Here is a 23,068-nt window from a genome sequence, read left to right as displayed (position 1 = left end):
CGGCTCGGCTCGGCGCGGCTCTGCTCGGCTCGGCTCTGCGAGGTGCGGCTGCAGCGGCGGCGGCGGTCCCCCAACTCCGCGGCCGCTCCGCACTCCCCCTCCCTTCCCCTTCGCCTCCATGGCCACCAAAATCGACAAGGAGGCGTGCAGGGAGGCGTACAACCTCGTCAGGGACGATGCCACCGAGGTGAACTGGTAGGTGGCCCCCCCCGGCGTCCCCCCGGACAGGCACCGGTGCGCTGCGATTCCTCGTCTTCCCTCCCCGGTCTCCAAAGGGTGACTTTTACAGACCTTTCCCCCTTCTCCTCTCCCCCTCTTCCTAAAGGATGGAGTTTTTTTACAGTATATTCTTCCCCATCTCCTCTTTTCCCTTCCTGAAGGCTGTTAAATGTATTATTCGCCTTCCCTTCCCCCATTCCGAAGGGAGACTTTTAAATGTGCTATTCCCCTTCCCTTTCCCCTATCCCATAAAAGGTGACTTTTAACTGTATTATTCCCCTTCTCTTTTCCCTTCTCAAAGGGTGACGTTTAAGTACAACGGCTCTACAATCGTCCCTGGAGACCAAGGGGTAGACTATGAAACCTTTAAAAGGAAGTGCACAGGTAAGCTCCGTATCCATTGCTTTGGCCGTGACCGTCCTTCGTGCTGCCCGGTGCGAGGGGGGAAAGGATGGGAGAAAACTCGGGCAAACTGGAATTAGTGCTTCTGCTTCCCCGTGCCTGCCCTGTCCTGTGCCATCGGGTTTCCCCACAGAGTGCAACTCCCTCGAGTCCACAGTCCAGCCGGTCCTTTGTCTCACCCTTAGACTTAAGGTCCTTTGGGCTTTTCTCCCCCCTCTTTGCACAATGTTTCAGTGCTTCTTGGTTATCAACAAGATAAAACACTCGATAAGGAACGGTCTCCGTGTTTGACACTGCAGTTTCAGAGCAAAACCGACTGGTTTTGTGGCTATGAAGATGCTGTCATACAGATCGTTGGGAAGGAAATTCTTCCGAAATTCTTCTGAAATTCATAGAGCTAAAGTAACTGCAGGTAGAAGGCTTGCTCGGAGTTTTTGAGTTCATGAGACCTGAGAAGAGGGTGAGTATTGCAAAGATCGGCTCCAACAGCACAGCCCTGGAAACAATTGTAGGTGTGGTTGCACAACCGCAACTGTTGCGGCTCCAGGTTTAAACGTGGCAGTTGATTGTTGAACTGTTGGTCGTAGAACATTAAAAGGAGGAACAATGCCTGGGGAAAACAGAAGTAGATGAATATTTAATTTCATCTGATCGTGACATTTGATGAGTTTCGCAAAAGCGGGTTTTGATTTTTATCTCAAATTTCCTCCTATCTTGGCTGCTATTTAACTGACACCAAGTGATGTGAGATATGAAGTGTCTGTAACTTAGTACTGAGCTATACTTAAGCCTTCCTCACTCACCAGTTACTCTACAATCAAGTATTGTGGTTAACCTGTATTTTTAGGATGATGTGATTGTGCAGTGAAGGAATTGTGTGTTGAGCGGTCTCTGCCTTTCTGGGGACACCATATTCGGTCCCATAGCCATGGAAACACCAGTGCCTGTGTATTGGTCTGAGTCCCAGGGCTTGGCTGTGCTTTATTGAGCTGAAGGAGAGAACTTCCAGGAACTTAACCGAGGGCGGGACTGGCCTGATCAGTCAATAAATATCATAGGAGAAAAGTACATTTGAGTCCTTGGAAAGCAGCCATGAATCAAGATAGTTTAGACTGCTCTGCTACAACTTTGGCAGTGGGGTCTTACTAACGCAGCCACTCCATTCCAGATGTTCTGGAGAGCTTTGCAGGGAAAACTTTCAAAACTGAGAAAGATCTTGTTGTAGTTGATGTCAGAGGAGCTGATATCCTGCAGTGAAGAAACTCCTTCCCACTCAACTCTTCTTCATGGACAGCAGAAGGGAAAAAGCAATTACCTGACACATGGGGATGCCCAGGGCTCAGCACTTTGGAAGTTCATGCCAGTGGTTAGTAGTTTTCTTGGGGGGTCAGTGACTTCAGTATCTGAGCCCCATGTTCTCTGTCTCCTTTTGTGGCCAACACAACTGAGCATCTCCAGCATCTCCAGACATCTGAGTCTTGCAGAGGAGAGAGGAGCCTTCCCCGTGTATTCTCTCTTCCTGCCTTTACAGAGTCCATGTCTTTCTTTTGACTGAGTTGATTTTTAACATTTTGTCTGGATGGCACCCTCTCAAGAACTTCCTCTCCTCCCTTTTGTAGCAAAGAGAATCCATTTAGCGAGTGGCTGAGCAGGCAAGAGGGGCTTTGGCAGAGCACAGGCACCGTTTGGGCTGGGTGGGATGACAACTAATGGAGGCACATATTGCACTTGGGAGTTTGGCCAGTTCTGTGTTCTTGCCATGGCTGGCATGTGCCAAACCTGTATTTATAAACAGGGTATTCAAACAGACAGAGCTTAAGAAAATCTTGTTTTACACCAGCAAAGTGCCAAACTGGCCCCAGTAGTGAGGCATTTTTACAGAAAAATAAAGGAAGTTTTGTATATTTTATAAATAAGCATGGTAAGGGAAGCGGCGCTGTGGGGTAGGCTGTGGCCTATTGTTAGCCTTTAATGGGGAGCTAAATCCCTTATAGCTGCTCCACTGCTCCCTTTTCCTGTTCCTTCTTTCCCTCTCCCTTAGCATGCAGCTGGAGGGCTGTTCCTTGGCAGACCAGGGCCAAGAGGTTGTCCTCAGACCTAACTCACAGCACAGTTGTTGGAGGCTTAAGGAGTGAGGCAAATTCAGGCACCTGGTCCTTGCCTGAGAGCTGGAAAGGATCTTCCTCCACCCACGAATTATGGTGCAGCAGTTGGGGAAAGAGGAGTGGAAGTTTTGGAGCCTCCATCTGTGCAGCAAACCTTCACCTGGCCTGCTAGACAGAGTCAGAAATCAAGCCTTGTGCCAGCAGTGAAGTTGCAGCTTTGCTTCCCATCTGGAAGAAATGTGCCAAATGCTGCCATGAAGTAGAGCTGGTTGGAGTATTTCTACTGAAACAAAGTCAGTAGAGAAGAGAAGGAAGGGATGGAAGAGCTGCTAAATATTATTCCTTCCTATAGCTACGTCTCTTCCCTGCTGGTCTCTTACATTTTGCTGGAGGGGAGAAGAGCTGCTAGCAAAGCAAACAGCTTCAGAAAATATGACTAAAAGATTAAAAAAACTGTTATCAGAATAAACTTTCCTGTTTTATGAAAACCACTGCCCTGAAAGCCACAAAGTGCTGCAGCTGCCTGTGGTAGAAGCTGAGCACAATTTGGTGGTTGAAGGTGGGAGCTGGAGCTGGGATTGAAAACCTCAGTGTGCAAAGAGTCACCATCAGAGCTTGCTCTGTTCTGCTTTCTGAACCAGCTACCTCAGTGTCATTCTGAGCTGCAAACATCTGAGTCCCTGCTTTCTTTAATAACCATTCTCATTAAAAGCACCTTCGTACACATTGCTGCCCTCCAGGGCACTGAGTGATGGTGTAGACGGGGTCAGTGTGTGCTAATTTGTGTGGCTCTGAGACCAAGAAGAGCTTTTGTACCACTCTGGGGAACATTTGCCTGTGGTGGATGTCCTGCCTTGTGCAGTGGCAGGGGTTAGGGAGGGCTGGAGGGGGCTGTTGGTGGCAGGGTTGTATTTTTGCTTTTCCTCCCCCTCATCCATAACCCTTTTCATGCCCAGCCCATTGCTGATTCTGCAAACCTCCTCGGGGAACGAGAGCGTTGAGGACAAAGAGAAAAGCAAGAGACTGAAATTGCTTCTTTTAAAGGAAGTAGCAGTTCAAAGAGGCCCTGCTAGGGACCAGCCCTGCACACCTCCAGCCCTGCACACCTCAGCCACACTCTGTGGCTGCTGCTGGAGGAACACACAGAGAGGTGCTGAGCTTCTGGGGTGGTGAGGCCAGGAACTGCTACTGCACCCGGTGTTCCTGCTGTGGGTTTCATTGTTCCACTGCTCTACTCTCAGAAACGTGTTGCACATCAGACCTACACGTCACATATCCTGGGGTGGAGGGTTTTTGTTTCTGAACTCTTTACTAAGCTTTGTGTTCTAGCAGAGAAGTTTAACAAAGTGCATCATCAAACTATCATCCTTTCCCCATCCTCCTGTTTGGGGACAGCAGTAGCCCCTCTTACAGGAAGGAAATCTGGATAGAAAATCTTCTTCAGTGCCCTTCAGGGTCTCAGGGCGATGCTGAACCCTGGACTTCTGTGTGTCAGTCACTGTCGTGCTGTTGCTGTCAAGGCCTGTGTCAGTCACTACACAAACACTGGCTGGGAGGAAGTAGACTCTGCTCTAGTGTCAGGCAGTGTCTCCTCTGTCCTCCAAAGACCACTTCCAGATATGTGCACACCTCTCCTCCAGTCTAGCCCAAAATAAAGTCAAGGAGGTTGGTCTAACCCACTGGCACATCCTGCTGTGAGTAGGAGGTGGCTGCTCGTGGCTCTTCATCTTGCAATCCTGAATAATGACCAACCTACGTGACTGTGTTTGTCTGATCCAAAGAGTCTGGAGATAAAAGTTGAGGACATTCATTGTGTCAGGGTTACTAAACACTCAGTGCAGACACCTCCTGTGTCTTGTGGCTAAGGACTGTTTCGGTTGGGCTTAACAGCACAGATTACCTCTGCATTAAACAAAGACTTAATTCAAGGCTTCTGAGCCATTTTACTTCCCAGTTACAGCTCTTGCCTCTGCAGATGGCGTGGGTCCAGACATAGCATTAATTTGGTGGTTAGTAGTACGTGCCATCAGTACACTTTGAATAAAAACCAGAGCTGAGCTGGTGGATATGAAGCCAGAAACACAGATAAGAGTTGAAGGTTACTGTACAGAAGGATGTGAAGGCTTTGTGTTGCTCTTCTTAATTTCAAAGTCTTATAACCCGGCTGGTGATGCTGTTGCTGAGAAGAGTAGAATGACTTAACAACTGAAATGACATCCTGTGAAACTTGTGTGTGTGTCAGTAGTACCTGAGTGCCCTGGACAGTTGTCTCAGGGTCTGTATTAGGAAGCAGCAGAGCATCGTCTCTGCCTGTGGTTTACTTTCATTTTTTTTTGAATGTGTGTTCTGCCATTAAGCAACAGAGAGGTTGGAAGACTGTATTTCCTCCCCCCCGCCCCATTCCATGCCATATGTGAACAGCTGTTTTCAATGCATCTCTGACAAAAGAAATAATGAGCCTTTTATTTGGAAAGCCCCAGTCCAGATAAATAATTGCAATGACAGCATGAAATGGGATAGTTATTCATGTGTCTGAAAAGATCAGGCCAAAACCACACTGTGCATTCAGCAGGAGGAAGAACTGAAAATCTTTGGTCTGAAATAAATACCCTATAAAATCATTTGGGGTTGACATAAAATATTAGGAAATAGAGTCAGCTCCTAATACAGTTCTTTTAGGCTTAGATCAATTGTCCCATAAAGCTTGGCCTGCATATAAAAATTTAGAAGCTAAGAGTTGAGAGATCACCAAAGTTCTGTTGGCACCTGAGGTTGTAGGAAAGATTTGTAAAAACACACGAGGACATATAATGAGATAGGTGCTTATCTGCATTTGGCTGCATCTTAAGTTGCTAAAATGGGCCTTGTAAATCAGTCTCCTACTGCTTTTAATTTTCCTCTTAAATGTTCATCTCTCCTGCTTTCCCTTAAAGGCTATTTAAAGGAAGACCTGGGGCCATGGGTGGCTTATGGGAATTTCATGCTGTGGCTGCAGCCTTCCCCTGCCCCTGTGCCCTCCCTGCTCTTGGCAGGGTCACAGTGATCTCCCGGCTGCCAGCTGGAGCCATGGCTGAGACTGTCCCCTGCTTATGGACAGGAGGTGGTTTTAGGGAATATTCTTATTGATCTCTGTGGGAGTAACTCCTTAGGTCGAGTTCTGCACTGACACAGTAACTCTCTGCCTTCAGTTTTGTGATGCTTAATTAAAATGGCATTGCTTTAACATCCTGCTGGGATGGGAGCAGGTAAAGAAGAGGGTTGTACCTTATACCTGCTCCTTGTTTTGGGGCCTGCCTGGACCTTAATTCTGGCCAACAAACACAACCATTCCTTCCTTAAGGGAAGGAGAACAAAGATGTGCTGGATCCCCTGTTTGCTCCCACTCTGCTCTCCCAGGTCAGGACAGAGAGACAACAGGGCCACTGTCACTGGGATAGCAGCAACTCATTGTGATGAAATGCTGCTGGTGGCTTCACTGGACCAGAGAAAGCCAGAGAAGTCAGTGTGGGGTCATCCCCCCCCTTCATTTGTGTTCCTGTACTCACGTCAGCCACCCTGAGTTCCATGGAGAAGGTTTGGTGCCACAGCCACAGCAAGCCCTGTGGTCATGGTCCTGGGGTCAAACACGTCAGATGACTTAATGAACATGTCATCGTGGAGCAAGGCAGCACTGCAGGAGATATATGGGCTTCAGCACAGGGTTTAAGAGGGGAAAAAAACAGTGTAGTAAGAGGTAGGGAAGTTTTCTGTCTGCATTTCTAGCCATGGGGCGACAGGGGTGACTGATGAGGTAGAAAATTGACTAATTAATCTAAAATTAATCCAGTTGAAACAAACAAAACAAATCCTCATGAAACCTGCCACGTGCTATCAGTAATTCATTGTTGGACAGAACACAAAAGCAGATCGCTCCATCACCTGCCTTGCTGTATTTGACCTTGAGCCAGCAGGCAGGTGAAGCTGGGAGCAGTGGTTTTGTCCTGGCACGTCTCAGACCATTCAGAGCCCTAAGATAAGACCACGACAATTTGACAGTGTATTTCTTTCCTGCAGCTATTGTCTTTTACTGATGAGTCAGTGCATTTTAATCTAATGGGTAATTTTTCAGTACAGCTAAACCAAAGGGTTCGAGTGGATGGAAAAAAAGAACACCATCAAGGAAACCTCTGCAGCTTGGCATCAAGCTTTCTTGACAGCCAAGGGCATCTTAATCAGAATATTTGGAAAATTCTGCCTAGTGATAAATAAGGAGTTCAGAGAGTAATATCAACTGATGCTCATTAAGACATTCATTTTGCTCCTCACTGTTTGTAGAGCCCTTTTACTGTCCAGCCATAGTGAAGGGAGTAGTGGTATTAATGGAACTGACACTGTTCATTTCTGCTGTTTGTAACTTGTGAGATTTTCTCAAATAAAGCTGCTATTTCCGTTCTACCCAGATCTGTTTTTTGCTTCTCTCTGCCCTGAAATTCATGGCTCAGTGACTAGGAAGGGGGTTGCACAGCTCTAGGCAGGATTTCCTCTTTCAGAGGAAATCTACACTGTCTCTCTGTGATTTGTTATGCTCTCCCTCACAGCCAACAAATTCCTAAAACCCCTGTAAGTGGTTTTGTGTGAGAAAGGGGGTGGTGCATGTTTATACCTTGAGATTTCTCAGGGAATTGGCACTGGTGACATTGATGGCTTCCAGCGTGGTGAGGTGATCTGGCAGGGTGGAACTGATTAACTGTGAAAGAGGAAACCTGGGAGTATGAAAGAACTTGCATTTTGATCCCCTTATCACTCTGAACATGCTTCAGACTAATTGTGAAACTCAACCACTTCTGCTCAGGGATTTCGACCTGCAGTTGGGGAGGCTTATACCCAGGCTGAGCTAGTGCTAAAAACCTCTACATCCATCCCTGATGCCCTTTTAGGAACAGACATGCTAATTGCTGAGGGCTCCAATTCACATTCCCTCTCAGCTTCATCTGAAAGGCTCCTCAGCTGCCACAATTCACACACTGGCACATCAAGTTAAAGCATCACATTTTGGGGGTTTGTACTAAATACACTGGACTGAAAGTTGTGGCAGCTGAAGATGCTGCTCTGGTGGGGATACAACCCCCACAGGGACACAGGAGGAGGCAGCACCCAGCTGAGGTGGAACCCTTCAAGCCCCTACAAGGGAACCAGCCCCGGGTAAATTCACCGTGATGGTGACTCAGAACCCCACGTCCAACCCCAGGTGCTCACTAAACTTACTGGGACTGAACATGGTGAAGTAAGAGTTGCTCACACTCACTGAGGAGCAGGTTATCTAATGGATAAAAGCTGGAATTGCTGGGCTTGGCTCCCTTTGGTGTCACGGATCGAGCTGCTTTCAGGCAGGATAGGAAGGCACTGAAACTCTTCTGCTGAGAAGCAAATCCTGCTGCTGCCAGTGAGTTGTGGGTTCATGTCCAGCTGAAGTTATGCTGATAAATTCACAGAATCATAAAATCACAGAATTGTTGGGGTTGGAAGGGGCCTTAAAGATCGTCCAGTTCCAACCCCCCTGCCATGGGTAGGAAACCTTCCACTAGACCAGGTTGCTCCAAGCCCTGTCCAGCCTGACCTTGAACGCTTCCAGGGATGCGGCATCCCTGGAACTTCCTTTCTGTGCTGCTATGAAAAAGCACTGCTTTTTCACATTCACTATGTTTTGCCATTATCTTTGTTATAAAGAGGCATAGTCCAGTCTTCAGGCTCTGTAACAGCCTTTGGTGGGAGGGGCAGGGATGAAAACCCTACAGACTCGAGGTGGAAAGTGAGGGGTCCATGGTTAGGGCTGTGACTCCATCACAGTGTAGTAGAGGCCAGGACTTGGTGACATCAAAGTGCCTTCCAGCACTGTGTTCCCATAGGAGGCACAGAACAGTTCTGAGCAGAGCGTGGCCTCCTTTACTGTCAGACCTGGAAAGCAAGGCTTTCTCATGGAGCTGTTAATTGTAACATTAGGGGATTTACTGTCTCACTTCACCTTGGGTATTTCCTGGCTGTCGGTTCATTTATGGTTCTAATCAATCTTGGGAAGAGGATTTGCTGTCAGAAAGAGGAGTCTCTACGTGCCTTTCTTGTACTCACAAGTAACAGGGTAACTGAGAGAGAAGTTTGTTTGCCTGCACTGTCAATACACATCTCTTTCTCTCCTTCCAAAGATCCATCCAGATTTTTCCTTTGAATAAGATCTTTCTTTCTCTTTGTTTCAATTTTGAAATCTTCAGAGAAGCTTGTTTTAAACACTGTACTGGCTCACACATACCCCTACACGCATTTTCCAGTTTTCCTAATATTCCTCTGTCAGTGGCAAAAAAAAGATACAGAGAGAAGAAAACAGAGAGAGAATAGGTGGATTTTTTCAGACTTATAAAAGTGTTCTCTTTTATCAGGGGGAATTTCTCTTTACTCAGACCTTGGCAAATCAAAGTGTTAAAGAAGCTCTGAAATATGTCAGCTTGCAGAGAATATCAGTCCTTTTTTTTTTTTTTTTTTTTTTTTTGCATTGGTCTCTAGCAGCTTATTTTCTGGAGATGAACAATTAAGAGCTGCTTCTCCCCTGTTCCCAGAGCTCCTGAGGCTGTCCTGAGCATTCATGGAGCGTGCTGGGATCAGGGATGGGATGTTGGCAGTCATTGTTACACCTGGAGCCTGATTTTCACCTGGCAAATAGTCAAGACAGCAACTCACTATAAATCACTTTGAACTGGTCACAACAAGTGCAACCAGGATTAACGTGATTCTCAAACAGCACGTTTGTTCTTCTGTTCTGAGTCATCTCATTCAAAAGGCCTTGAGTGACCTCTAGCAGATGAAGAAGCCATGATTAGGTGTATTCCATGATTGCACAACTGCCCATCTGCTCAGCTTTCTGCCCAATCCTGGTGGAAGGCTCCAAATCCCACATGGCTCCAAGGCTGGCCCTGTGATCAGGAAAGTGCTCAACTGCCCCTGTTGATGGGTCACCCTGCAATGGAGGAAGGAACTCCTCGAGATGAGAGTTTACAAAGTTTTCACACATATGGCCAGGCTAAATAACTCCAGTCTGGCATGACACAGCATAAACCAGCCATGAAACAAAGACCAGGACAGTTCTAAAATCCAATAGTTTTCTCTCCAGGCCTTCAGAAGGAGTAGAAAAACACATCTGGAAAAGTAATTGCAGAATTTTTCTTTTGCTCCTTCTTCTTCCCTCCTTCTTTTAAAACTTATACTACAAGTGAGCCAGAAATGTTGCTGAAGGGAAGGAGGGGAAAGGATCAGATTTGCACAATGGGCAGTTTCTGGGTAATGTTATAAAATGTGACCCTATTCCTGCTATCCTGTAAGAAACAGACACTGGGAAATGACTTTCTTCCCTTCTTGACCAGTGACCTGCAGATGAATGATGTGACTGAATGTGGAACTGGGGTTAGCTCTGTGTTCTTGACCTGCCTGCTGACTGTATTTTAGCCATTTCCAGACTCACTGGCAGCAAAATAATGTAATGTGAGGGGAGGTGCCTAGCACAGGCAGTTTCCTCCCAGTAACTCAGAGCAGCCCAGGAAGAGGCAGACCTAACTCAGGTAAAGCACACCTTGGAGGCAAAGGCTGTATGACCAGAGCCCCCTGTTAACCCCAAATGCTGGCGGTGTAACATGGGATCAGTGCCTTGCCTTGCTCTTTGAGAGCAATAGTCTCACCCTGGAAAGTGGCAAGGCAGGGGAGTCTCTGGGTTTAACCATTTTATCCCTTTTGTCTCTGCAGATGATGTCCGATTGTTTGGCTTTGTCCGATTCACCACCGGCGATGCCATGAGCAAGAGAGTCAAGTTTGCCCTCATCACCTGGATTGGAGAGGATGTCAGTGGCCTGCAGAGAGCCAAAACTGGGACTGACAAGACTCTGGTCAAAGAAGTAGTACAGGTAACCTCATCCTTCTGCTCCCACCCGCCCGCTCTCATCGCTGTCAGCTGTACAAACACCAGCAGGAGGGGAGAGAGGAGGAAGGACTGGATCATCCTTCAACTTAGTAGTTAATCCTTTAAAAAGAAGACAGTTTCCTATTGCCTGTCTTCCTACTAGGAAGGCTTAACATCTGCCCTTTGAGCACTCAGGCATAAAGAAGCACCTTTGAGCTTAAGGCAGTCTTAACTATTTCATGAGGAGGGAATATGTGCACTCCCCTCCTTGTCACCACTAAGATGTTTCCCATCTCCTTCCTTGATATGGAAATAATATAATATTGAATGACAGAGAGCAATATTAAGTTAAGAAGGTAAAATTAAACAGGAAAACCCACACCCTTGTTTAAACTTCCCTGGAGGCCTTTTGTCTCTGCACAGTGAACTCATGGACCTAATCAACCAAAGTCTGAAGTCCCTATCAGTGCCAATTAACTAATGGCTCTTTAATAGCTAACTAGGTTTGAATAGTCTTCTGTTTGGCTTTGGGTGTAGCAGGGAAAAGAAAAATGTGCTCGGTCCAAGTGAGTGAGAACAAGCAACAGCCAGGGGAGAAGTGACTTGTGGAAAAGGCTGCACAGAACCATTGCTGGAACACTGACTGTAATGGAGGAGATGCTCATGTTTAACAAGTTTCCTCTGAAGAAATATTTAAAGCAAGATTAGCTCTTTGAACTAAACATAGAGCCAGTTCACCAGTGCCCGAGAAATGATCTTGCTTATGCACTTGGAGAATGGGCTGATGATTAAATTAATCTCCCCCAATAACTGAGCTCTTGCCTATGTAAAGAAATCTCCCAACAGAACACTGAAGGGTGAGAAAGAAGCCTCCCTCCAATTTTGATGGTTTATGTGATACAGAAAATTATATTTCTATAAGAAGCATGAAGAATGTAATACACTCCTATCCTTTCAGAAGATAAGCACTGGTGATAAATGTTTCAGAATGACAATGACGAAGAGGGGGCCAATCTGAAAAGAAACTTCCAGAATGACACCTGAGAGATAGGAAAGCAAGTCTCTGTTCATGGGAAGCAGCTGAAACAGTGTAATTGTAGCTGAAGATTAAATTATAGAGTACTAATGAATGACTCTTATCTGAGTCACTAAGCCCAAGATTTTTTTAAAATCTGTTCAGACAATGTATTCCTGTTGAGTTGAATTGCATTCCTGAGCTCTGTGCTAAGATCTGTCCCTCAGGTCTGTTACATATAATTTGCAATTTCACTTGTTTCATCTTTGATTAGTAGTCTGTACGAGTTAATAATCTGGTGGAACATTAACCACTCTTGGCTGTTACTTAAAAGCTTTCATATTCCAATTAGTCTGTACTAAAAGATACAAAACCAATACAACTGGTGCTTAATACACTTTTACTGAGCAACCTTGTCCATAACCCACTGCAAAGCACTTCTGAATGTCATGGCCATGGTGATCTCCTGGCCAGAAGAAATTATCTTGACAACTGTTTTGAATAGTTCTACATGTGCAACTGAATCCCTCTGAGTAGACTGGGATAAAAGCAGAACTGTTTTCTTCTTTTTATGCACGTGACCTTGCAGATTGTCAAAATAAAAAAGGACAAAAAAGTCCAGCTGAAATTTAGTGGAGGGATTTTATCCCTGAGCTATTTCACGCTTACTAATTCTCTAGACCTTCAGGTACCTTCTCAGTGTTCTGATTTTTATAGGGGTTATTTTATGGTGTGAGTTATTCATAGAAAAATGCAGTTGGTTTTTTGCTGTAATGATAAAGTACAAATCTGAGTCAGTGTTGGTTCATCATGTGGAATAAGTAGTGCCCTAAAGTGGGAATATCTTCTTAACAAACCCTGAAGGGAATGTGGGCTGTTGCTGCAGTCTGACTCTCTGCAGGCCCCCTGTGTGCCACAACTCTCCTTCCAAAGGAGGGTGGCACAAGGAGGCTTTTTGTATAGCCTTTGTTTTGTGATCTACAGAAGGGATAGGCTGGGACTCTAGAACAATTTTTGGAAGCCCTCAGTGAAACCTGAAGGGCTCTCACTATCTTGTGATATTTGCCAAAGCAACTGTGGGTCTTTATTTAAGACTGAGGCTGCAGTTGAGGGGATTCCTGCTTTGTATCCTCTGCTGTGCTGTGGGTGCATTGATGAGCTCTGGCTGAGCTCTGCTCAGAGCTGAGCAAACACCAATAAATGTTGTTCTTTACCAAGACACTCAAAGTGAAAGACAGTCAGTGCAAGCACCGCCTGCGAGCACAACCCACCGCAACCCACGGCGGTGCCTCTGCGGGATAAAGAGTGTTCCCACATGGGGACTATTAACAGCCTCCTGGAAGCACCTGCCACACGGAAAACACAAGGGATATTAAGTGGTGAAGAGTAGATTATGGGCTTCTGAACAAAAGGATGAACTATCACAAAGCAGGGAGAGGAGCTGGCCTGCCCTCGCTTTTGTGTTCCTCCCTTGGAAGGGGGAGCAGGTGCTGGGAAATCTCTAGGGAGGTGGCTGGGGAAGCAGTGCTGATAGCAAGTGCAGGAGGTTGCCAGAAAATCTCTCAGGAAGAAAGGACAATTGATTTTTAGCTGTAATAACTGTAAAATTACAGGGATGTATCTCATCTGGTGCAAATAGCCATAGTTCTGATCTGTACTAGCTGAGAGTCAGCTCTTCTGGCTTATTTGGAACTATCCTTATTCCCTCTTTAATGTTATTGGAAAATGGGGTTTGCATTTATTGTATTTCTTTTGGACTGTAGAAAAATGCATTTAAGGAACATTCCGTAGCTTTTTTTTTCTTTTCCACTGATATTTATTTTCCATCCTTTCTTCTGTAACTCAGCTGGAAGTCTTGGATCAAGCCTGCAATCTGGTCCAAGTAGTTCAGCTGAGAGCAGGTTAGAAGTAAGGTCAGGATGGGGAACGAGTATTTATCTGTATCTTCTTAAGAGTCTAGCTAAGAATTAATGTGTGGTGACTGCTGCTTAAATGGAGACATGGAGTAGGGTGATGCAGTATTCCATCTTTTATCCACTGAACTTCTGTCCAGGCCCAGGACAAATCCAGGGATGGGGGAAGTTGCACACAACATCCTGTGCTTTTCAGACTGTTGCTTAAGATGATTGGGAGTTAATTTCTGAGGTACAGGCTAACCCTACATCTAGAATGATCTAAACAGCTGAGAGCCTCATGCAACAGTAAGTCAGGATGACTTCAGCTCCAAGGCTGCATCTATTTGTCATCATTGACAGCAGTGTGTCTCACCTTGTGCAGATGTGCACGGACAGCCACATCATTTGTGTCCTCTACACAGCTGCAGTTTGGTCACTGTGACACCAAGGTTGTACCAGCTGCCAGGAGAGACCCCCTCAGTGGAAGGGCCTAGGGCATATATTCTACTTGGCTAAAAAGATCATCCAAAGCTAGCCTTGAACTCATGTTTTGTGTCCCTAACAGTAAGAATGGTTCTGTCTTTATGTGCACAAGCTGTGGCTCATTCACCTTAGCACAAATCCATCCAGGAGACTCTCTGTGCTCTGAGGGCTGTTGTTTTGACCTCTTTTATCCTAGAGGCCCAGGTGGAACAGGTCAGTCAGCTTAAACCCAGAAATCAAGGCTATTGTGAGCTGTTTGATGTGGCTGGGAATGGCAGCCAGCACGAGGTTCAGCTCAGCCATAAAAATTCCTGCAAGGTGGAACCTGACAGTGGTGGGGTTTAAATACAGGAGCATCAAACCTTCCAGTGAAGGGCCCTGTTTATTCTGAGGAGAGGCAGAGGGATGATGTTCTTTGAGCAGGGACAAGCCCAGGCACAGGGATTGTGGGGCTGGGAGTGGCACCCGGTGCTGAAGTGGGATGGTTTGGATGTAAATGTTCAAGAACTGAAAACAGGACTTGGTTTCCCTCTGAGTGAACTTCCTCTCTGTGAACTTGTTGCCCTTCATGACTCCATTTCCTACCAGGACATTTTAACCCTTCTTTAGGCAGCACTGAGGTCTTTCTCCTGACAGGACTGAATTCCTGTCCTGCAGGGCTGTCTCAGCAAAGGAACTGCTCAACCTTTACCAGTTTGTCTTATTTTCCATGGATTTTGACTCTTCTCTGTTTTCATCAGCATTCCTTCCCCCACAAAGTCATATGCTCTATTATTTGCCTAAATCATATTCAGGGTAAAACAGCTCTGTTTCTGTGAGCAAATACTCGTGGCATTTCATTCATTATTATTTTTGGTGAGGAATTTGCCTGGTTTTCATGATGTCAACAAGTCTTCTGAGTTCCTGCTTTAGAGCTCATGGCCAGATCTTTCCTTGCTCACCATTCCCTTGTCCTCTGGCTTCCTCACTGCACTGATGCTGGAGCCTCATGAGGGTGGACCCACTTTTGGGGTCACTGTCCCTGGTCTTGGGGCGGATACAACACATAGAACTCCACATGTGTGCCTTAGGTTCCTCATGTCAGTACAGAGGTCTAAACAGAAGGTGGTTTAATAGCTTTGTTAGAGGCAGTCAGGAAATCAAACTCACAGGGTAACAACCACATCATGGTGGCTTTGAGAGTCTTTCTCACGAGGGTGAGTGAGATCCTGCTGGGAAAGCAAATGAAATTCTCCTTTTTGACTGTTTTTCCTGTTCTGGTTTACTGTAATGACCATACCAAATGGGTATGGATTAACAAGAGCTACTAGTCTGAGTCTAGAGAAGGTGGTAACTTTTAAAGTAACTTTTTCAGGCCAGAATCAGCAGCTGCTCATCACCCCTCATCTGACACACAGCCCTGTGACTTTTCCAGTGGGATGCAGCACAGACAGGGAGAATTTGCAGATCAGCTGAAATGTAGTTTCCCATTGCTGAGAGATGTGTTTGCCAGAAGTTTGGGCTGGCTTCTCCCAGTGGCTGGAACTGTTCCATGTGAAAATTGGCAGGGAGTAAATGTGAAGAGAGGGTTTTCAGTGGTAGCTTGGAGCCTGAGGGCTGAGTGCAGGACCAGCTCTGGTGCAGCCTGAGCAGTGTGGGGCAGTGGTACTGTACTGCTGCAGGTGCTTGGCACTTCACAGCACTTCTTGTACTCAGAGAAGCCCTGCCAGGACTTATCTCTGCTGCAGCCACAGGACATGTCCTTTCTTCTCCATGACCCCAGGACTGGGATCACACCAGACTGGAAAAGAAACATGGGACATGCACTGAAAATAAGATGACTAGTGGGACTCGTGATATTAAGCACAGTAGAACTGAGGATTCTGAATATCAAGCTACAAGCCCCAGTGTAAATAATAATGTCAAGAAGCTTCTCTGGCACTACCTGGCACCATCCCCAGCTGCTGAGAACCCAAGTGTCTGTAGATGATACAAGGATTTTCCTTTTGGCTTCAGGCCTACCCATGCTGGGATTTATAAGAGCCTCTGCAGACCTATTTTGGTACAATATCTGCACCACACAGATTTTCCCTTGGGCACTTTAGGGAAATTTTATGGCCCATATGCTAAACATTCAGAGCTTGGAATAGGAATAAAATCTACTCCACCTTTTTTTTCCCCCCTTAGATTTGGCTGGAAGGGAAGGACTGAGCTTGCTGCACAAATTTCATGCTTCCCAGGGAGAGATTTAGGTTCACTTTTTGCAATCCAGCCTTGCATGGTTTGAGCCCTTTCAGTCTATAGTGTCTTGTGGAGGTTGATCCAGGGGATTGGATTGCCAAATTGTGACCCTCTGCTATTCAGGCACAAAATGAAGCACATGCCCAGGTGTATTGAAGAACCATGAGCAAACCTTCCTCTGTTCAATGATTTAGAGGCACAGCAGAGAGGCTGTGGTCACTGTTGTGTTGTGAGAGTGATAAAGATAAATGGCATCATTGTTTTTGTTATCTGTAGGCTGCTGGTGACTGGGGTGAATACAAAGGCAAGAATTCACTGTCAGAGCTTGCTGTGGTTGTAAAAAGCTTGGGGATGGGGGGAGGAGAAGAGAAAAGGAAGTGGAGGATGTAAAATGAAGACACATGTCAGCAAATCAAGGGCCCAAGCATCAGAGTGATGCACTGTGCCTTAGGCAGCTGTAACCCCTCTGGTTCTCCTGAAAGGCATTAGATACTGGTGTGATGAGAGAAGAGGGAGCAGGGACTTTCCCCAGCCCAGTCTCTTAAGGGCAGAAAGAATATCTGGTGGCAGGGCAGCAATCTGGCTGAAGTGGGATCCTGTTGGCATTGCTTTGAGCCACTGGGAGCTGGGATTTCTCCCTGTGCCTTGCAGGAGCTGGTGTGCCGTGATCAGTTATTTATAATTGCAGATGACAGTCAAATACTAAATACAGCCCATTGCCTTGCCTAGCCAACATCAGACTCAATTAAATCAGTTGGGAGTAGCTTTACATTCTGGCAGCTTCAGTGGGGACAAAAAAGAGGGAACTCTGGATAAGATGGCCCTTGGCTGAAAAGTGCTGCTGTTGGTCACGGGTGCCCAATCTCTGGACCTGAGAGCTGCAGTCCCTGCTGTCCCCCTGCCCTGATGACACAGGAGGTAGGCCCAGCTGTCTCTAAAGTATTCACGTGCCTCCCTTCACCTCAGGATTTGCACCCTGAGCAGAAGCTCAACCCCAAAGAGCTCAGACAGTAAATTCAGAGTGATGAGGGAGGCTGTGGCTGGAGAAGGGTCAAGCAGGATATTGAAATCAGAAGTTCCAGGCAGCAAACTCTCCAGAGCACTTTCTCCCCTGAGGGTCAGGCTTGGGGAGACACTGTGGTGGGTAAGAGCTGGTGCAAAGAACCAAGGAGGACCCTAACAGAATGGAATAAAGCTAAGAGTTATTAATAGCAATGACCCAGATTGCGCTCTGAGGGTACAAATCTGGCACAAGAGGTGGCCCAGTCAGCTAAGAGGATATTTAAGAGTGGCTAGGAGCAGAACCCATCTGGCCACTGCTAGGGGGAAATTGCTCAATCCTTGCAAGATGTCTTGGTGGTACTGATGTGAAATCAGGGCTCATGCCCACAGATCATCTCCCAGGAATCATCTGGATAAGTGTCTAGTTGAGAAGACATCTGAGTAATTGTAATTACTTTGTGGCACACATAATTTAGTTCTCCTCTGTTCAGGCATGAGCACACTTGCAGTTTGAACTTCAGAATCAGCTGGATTCTGCAGAGTGGGCATTGAAGTAAACCCTCCCCTCTTCTATAAAATACACACACTTTTCATGGAATCCCTCTTGGAAATGATTTTATGGGCCTGCCTCAGTTCTCACTAAAGTCAGGGCAAAGACTTGCACTGAACTCAGGTAGCCCTGGATAATCTTCCCGAGGTGAGGGAAATTCGTTAAACCTGGTAGCACATAGAAAAGGAATTGAAAAGGCTCAGCTCCAAACTCATGTAGATAGCACACCTCAGTGAGCATCAAATCACTGAAAAAATCTTTGGTTTGGTCTTAGCAAGAGCTGAGCTTTGCAGAGATCTCACCCAGGAGAGTTTGGAAGCAGGACACTTGTGAGCATGACCAAATGTGATGGTTTGGGCAGTTCGCCTCTCTATTTCCCATCTCAAAAAAAAAAAAAAAAAAAAAAAGGATTTTTTTCTTTTCTCTAAAAAGCAATGTCTTTCCCATTTTCCCTGAACTCTGCCAAGACGTGGAGGAGTGCCTGTAATGTTTGCCTGCCCCCACAGCACAAAAGCCGACCACTGAGGCGCAGAGCAAACGGCTCTGTGAAGGGGTTGTTATTTCTGGGGACTCCGTGTGGCTGCTGATCAGCCAAGCAGAGCAGACAAGGCTCCCGCGGCTGCTCTGAGCTTCCTCCCCCCAGCAACTCTCCGGGAGCGAGGATTTCCTACAGTGTGAAACAGGATCAGCCGCAGCCCGGGAGACTGGCGTGGGGGAGGGAGCTGTTTTCCTCTCCCTTCCATTTCTTCCACCGCATGAAAGAGGTGCTGAGGCTCTTTCAAGCTGAATCCTCCTCCACCCCCTCCTTTACCCGGCTCTGATCCCAAACTGAGACCCTTGAGACGCTGCCAAATAAAGAACTCTCCCATGGTTTAGAGTCTGAAGCCAATTAGAACCCCCCTCCACGGCTGTGCCAGGGCTGTCTCAGTGCCAGGGAGACCCGGACAAGATGAGTGCTGCTCTCTCAGAGCATCGTCTCGTTCTCCCAGGCAGAGCCCAACACCCTTCTGGGCACCCACTGCCTAGGGAGCCAGGCATTGCAGCTTTCCTGAGGCATTGCAGCAGGGCTGTTGGGATTTTAATTCATATTTTTGGCCGAGTGCAAGGGATGCTTGTGTTTGTCACGCTGTGTAAAACCCCTGTGGGTTGGGGGAAGGGAGGCTCATGCAATGTTCTCAGTTGTGGTTAGGAAGGGAAGGAAAATGCTAAAGCAAGAAGCAAATAGCATGTTTGCTGAAATGTCTGTGCACACACATGGATGCCAGCCTTGCTGTGAGGCAAGGGAACAAATCCCTGACTGAGGTGACACTGCCCTGACAAACGCCCTAAAGACACCATGGGATCCCATTCTGCTCCCAGAAAGGTTTTCTCTGTTCACAGTCTCCCACCCCGGAGCTGCCTGGGGCTTGCCTGGCTCCCAGGAGCTGCAGAGAGCTCTCAAGCAGCGAGATAACTGCCCTGCAGTGCACAAGTGTATTCATAAAGCCTGTCCTCAAAGGTCACTTTGGATCATTAAACCACAGAGCACAGTAGAGCCCTTTAACAACAGCAGCAGCCTGTCTGGGTCTTGGGTCTGGCCACGATGTGTGTTGGATGGTTGAGAGGAGGAGGCAGAAAAATCTATGGATTTACTTGCTCTTGGTACCATCTGTGTGTTGCTCAATCTTTAATTGAAGTATCCTCCCCTCAGTGGCAGGGTGTGACACCGTGGTGTACTCTATTCTGTGTAGTACTGTTCTTTTTTTAGGAGAAGGGGTCCTAAAAAGGGCACAGAGAGGATTAGTGACTTGCCCAAGATTATGCTGAGGGTCAGTGGTGGTTAGGAGGTCAACAATTTTGAGTGTTTTACTTCACATACTGCTTAGGAAACTCGACCTAACCTGGCCTGTGCATTTATCACCTGGAAGAGCTGTGGCACAGGGCAGGACTGGGTCTTGCAGTTGGTGACTGTAGAAGTAGACACATAAAATTTTTCCAGGTTAAGTCTTGGGTTTTCCCTTCACTAGTCCTCTGTCTCATCCGCAGCTTTCTACTTATCATCCCCACCACAGGAGATCAGGCCATGCAGCTCACACAGCCCTGGAAGCTGCATAACCCGTCTTCATTCAGCTCTTTGGACAATTATCCCCCTTTTTTAACAGGCTTTTTCTTTATCTCTTGCAGAACTTTGCCAAAGAATTTGTGATCAGTGACCACAAAGAGCTGGATGAGGATTACATCAAGAATGAGCTGAAGAAAGCAGGGGGGGCTAATTATGATGCACAGACTGAGTAAACACGTGAACCTCCTGGCACCATCACCTGGATCTCAAAAGGGAGGGGAAAGGCACAACAAACTAACACAACTGAGAGATGAGGCAACTGAAATCCCCAGCTTTCTGTGGCTGCACCTAAGAACTCCCTTTTTTCCTTACAGTGGACTTTTATTTTTCATTTCGTCTCATTAAACATCCCTCTCTAGGCTTCTGTTTTTCTTTTTTCTGCACTTTTTTTTACTCATAACTCTGTCCATGTTCTTGCATCTGTGGAATTTAGGTTTGGTTCTGCTTTGGTCCTATTCAGCCCTGTGTTTGTAGAGGCTTGCCACTGTGTCCTTCTTCATGTCTGCGGGTTTTAGTTGGGCTCAACCTGGTCTCTGAGGGAAGAAAGTTTTGGGGGAGTTCTGAACATCAATTATTTTAATTTTTTAAAAAATTTGTTCTGACTGATATTCTTGGGAATAATATTTTTTTGCTGTTCTAGGCTCAGATCAGCTTGAGTTGACTTCCCTCAAACTTTGATTAAATCATCTAAGCTTGAATGTCCAGCTGAGACATATAACAGCTTAAACAACAAAGTGAACAAACATAGAAATTCTTTGACTCCTAATAATGGGAATAAATTTGCCTTAAACATTGCTTGACAGTTGCTATGATATGTGCTGCATCTCTACCCCTCCCTCTTAAAAATAAGATCCACCATGATCCGAAAGTGAGGGTTTTGTTGCTTTTTGGAGGTATCATGGCACAGTAAACTGAGGGGCTTAGAAATGTCTGGACACTTGGTCACTATTTTGTGTACGTTGGTCTCTGGGTTTGTATTTGACTTTCCTAACTCTGGGGCTCAGGAGGTGAAACTGGAATGCATAGATTTCCTTTTTAAATGATGTCTGCAAAAATAGCAGCAGCTGAATCCTTCTCTGCCCATGTCCCCCCTGGTTATTTTGCAGTTAAACACAACATCCTCAGTTATTTGGGGCCTTTGGCAGTGTAACCATCCTGCAGCTGGGACCAAGGGATGGAGCAGGGCAGCTCTGTCCCAGTTGGGATGAAACATTCAACATCAGAGGTCCAGAGAGAACCTGGGCACAGTTTGGTACCAAACTGTTTGTTTGGGGGCTTCTTTGTATGGCTCTTTTTTTTTTTTTCCATCAAAGATTACTGTCCCCAGAATTATGTGTTGGGAGAAACTGTGGGGCTTGGGAGTCAGTGCTATAAACCCATTCCAGAAATAAATGTTTTTCAAGAACACTTCTCAGTGACTCTGTTGTTCTTTTACCTTCCCTGCAACAACAAGCCTATATTTAGGAGGTCTCTTAATCCCTGGTGTAAAGCTTTGAGCTCCTGCAATCTTGGGGCTATTAGGAGAATTAAACACTGGCTTAAATGTAAAATGATCCTGGTGCCTGCAGCCCTTGTCTGCTCATCTCCCCTCCCGGAGGCACAGGTGGTGACCACAGTGCATCTGACACACTTTTGGTTCAGCAGCTCTACATCTAAATTTCCAGCGCCAAAACGCCAAGTGGGAATTGTATTTAGGTCAAAGAGAATTTCACACCCAGAGAAAATAAACGTAGAGAGGTCAGGAACAGATTTGGGAACAAGAACAACACTTTCAGACTGAGGTTCTGCAGCTTCCTGCACAGAGTTACGTGAGGCACTACAATTCTGGACTGAACTTAATCAAACTTGCCCTGAAAGAAGGGAAATGGTTATTTTTTACAGGACTGACAGTAGACAGAGGCATAACTAATGGGAAGGAGCCTTACAGAGAGCTTGTGATGCTCTGAAGCTTTGCCTTACTGGTTCAGTGGTCACAATAAACTTTTATTTGATAGTTTGTGGCACAGAGACAACAATCTCAGCCTGGCCTCGAAGCCTGGCAGCACCATTGCAAGGAATTCGTCGGCACCAGCTGTGGTGGGGGCTCAAGAAAGAGCTCAGCAAAGGGGCAAAACAGCTCTCTCAGCCCTCAGAGGCGTCTCAGCAAGACAAATGGAGCACTTGTGCTGCCTTTGGAGAGCTGGCTGCAGGGATGGAGGGAGCTAAGCCATCACCCTGGCCTCCCTGGTTGCTTTACCATCCTTAATCAGTTCTTACAACATGGAAGATCCTATATTCCCTCTTTGAACTGCCTGTATTGGCACGTGGGGTCCCATTTCAGCCACAGGAATATCAAGCTTGCAGTCACTAGTACAGCAGTTGCACGAGGAAGAGAAGGAATTACTGATTTGTGATAAGACATCAGGATAAATCCTTATGGGAAAAAGTAGCCTAATGAATGATAGTAATAAGAGAGAATCAGTGGGGTTGGTTTTTTTCCCAGCCTCAGTTTTATCTCCTCAGACAGGCTACCTAGTGATACCATCCTGCTGATGACATGAAGAACTTCCTGGGGAAAAATGGGGATGAGCTGTACAAGAGCATTGCTGCTGGTGTGTCTCTGGCCTCACTGGAAAGCAGTTGGGTCTTGGATACCCACTGGGGAGTTCTTGTTTGTACAGTCCTGTTCCTCTGACAACTCTGCAACAGCCAAGTTAATCAAGTCCGTGCTTGTCGAACCCTCAGTCAAATAAAAGATTATCTTCGTCACAAAGAATGTTCTGGAAACACACTCAGCCCCAACCCCAGCCCAAGCTGATGAATGCACATCCCAGGGGGCTGCCTAGGAGTGTTTGGGGCAATATGTGTTTCAAGAATTCAATGCTTCCCTCCCTCTGTACTCCTCATTCTGGAGATTACTGGAGGAGGAATCTGAATTAGTCATTAAACGGCTTTGTTTTTAAAATGTTGGTTATAGTTCAGCATTAATTTGGTCTTAATTTCCTTCAGGAGAGGGATGTTATTGGTATTATGTCAAACCCTTATGCGTGTGATAGGAGCAGCTCAGCTAGTCCAGGGGCTCCACAAGCCTGGTGTAACTCCCAATCTGCTCTGCAGCTAAAACTCATCTCTGGGGTCTGCTCTCACTCGGCTGGAAAAGTATTTATTCCACAGTGTTT

At 46.3% G+C, this 23,068-nt stretch overlaps 1 protein-coding gene and 1 long non-coding RNA gene across 4 annotated transcripts in view; one reads left to right on the top strand and one right to left on the bottom strand.

Annotated features, from left to right (window-relative positions):
- The first annotated feature begins 2 nt into the window (after positions 1 to 2).
- On the top strand, positions 3 to 21,320 carry COTL1 (coactosin like F-actin binding protein 1). The gene is made up of 4 exons (XM_027725173.2): positions 3 to 195; positions 521 to 603; positions 10,491 to 10,648; positions 19,973 to 21,320. Exons 1-4 carry the CDS (start codon positions 119 to 121, stop codon positions 20,081 to 20,083), a joined length of 429 nt encoding a protein of 142 aa, XP_027580974.1. The 5' UTR covers positions 3 to 118; the 3' UTR covers positions 20,084 to 21,320.
- The window catches only part of LOC113990076, a 74,317-nt gene continuing 51,819 nt past the window's right edge, over positions 571 to 23,068 (bottom strand). For 2 of the 3 annotated variants that reach the window (XR_005562773.1, XR_005562775.1), the window contains one exon: positions 571 to 1,231. This is a non-coding gene — a long non-coding RNA (uncharacterized LOC113990076). Of the gene's footprint in view, positions 1,232 to 8,989; positions 9,045 to 23,068 lie in introns of those variants that run through there. The other variant, XR_005562774.1, reaches the window with a different exon arrangement.

This window comes from Pipra filicauda, unplaced genomic scaffold (assembly GCF_003945595.2).
Source record: "Pipra filicauda isolate LSUMZ 115617 unplaced genomic scaffold, ASM394559v2 scaffold159_size1710840_pilon, whole genome shotgun sequence".
NCBI lineage: Eukaryota > Metazoa > Chordata > Aves > Passeriformes > Pipridae > Pipra > Pipra filicauda.
Note: the sequence above shows the minus strand (reverse complement) of the source record. Positions and strands in the feature narration are given on the sequence as shown.

What these genes read in the sequence shown, in the direction of transcription:
- COTL1 (XM_027725173.2), top strand. Translation starts at nt 119, where the DNA reads ATGGCCACCAAAATCGACAAGGAGGCGTGCAGGGAGGCGTACAACCTC. An exon ending in GATGCCACCGAGGTGAACTG is followed by an intron (nt 196 to 520) that starts GTAGGTGGCCCC and finishes CCCTTCTCAAAG; the next exon opens with GGTGACGTTTAAGTACAACG. An exon ending in TGGTCAAAGAAGTAGTACAG is followed by an intron (nt 10,649 to 19,972) that starts GTAACCTCATCC and finishes TATCTCTTGCAG; the next exon opens with AACTTTGCCAAAGAATTTGT.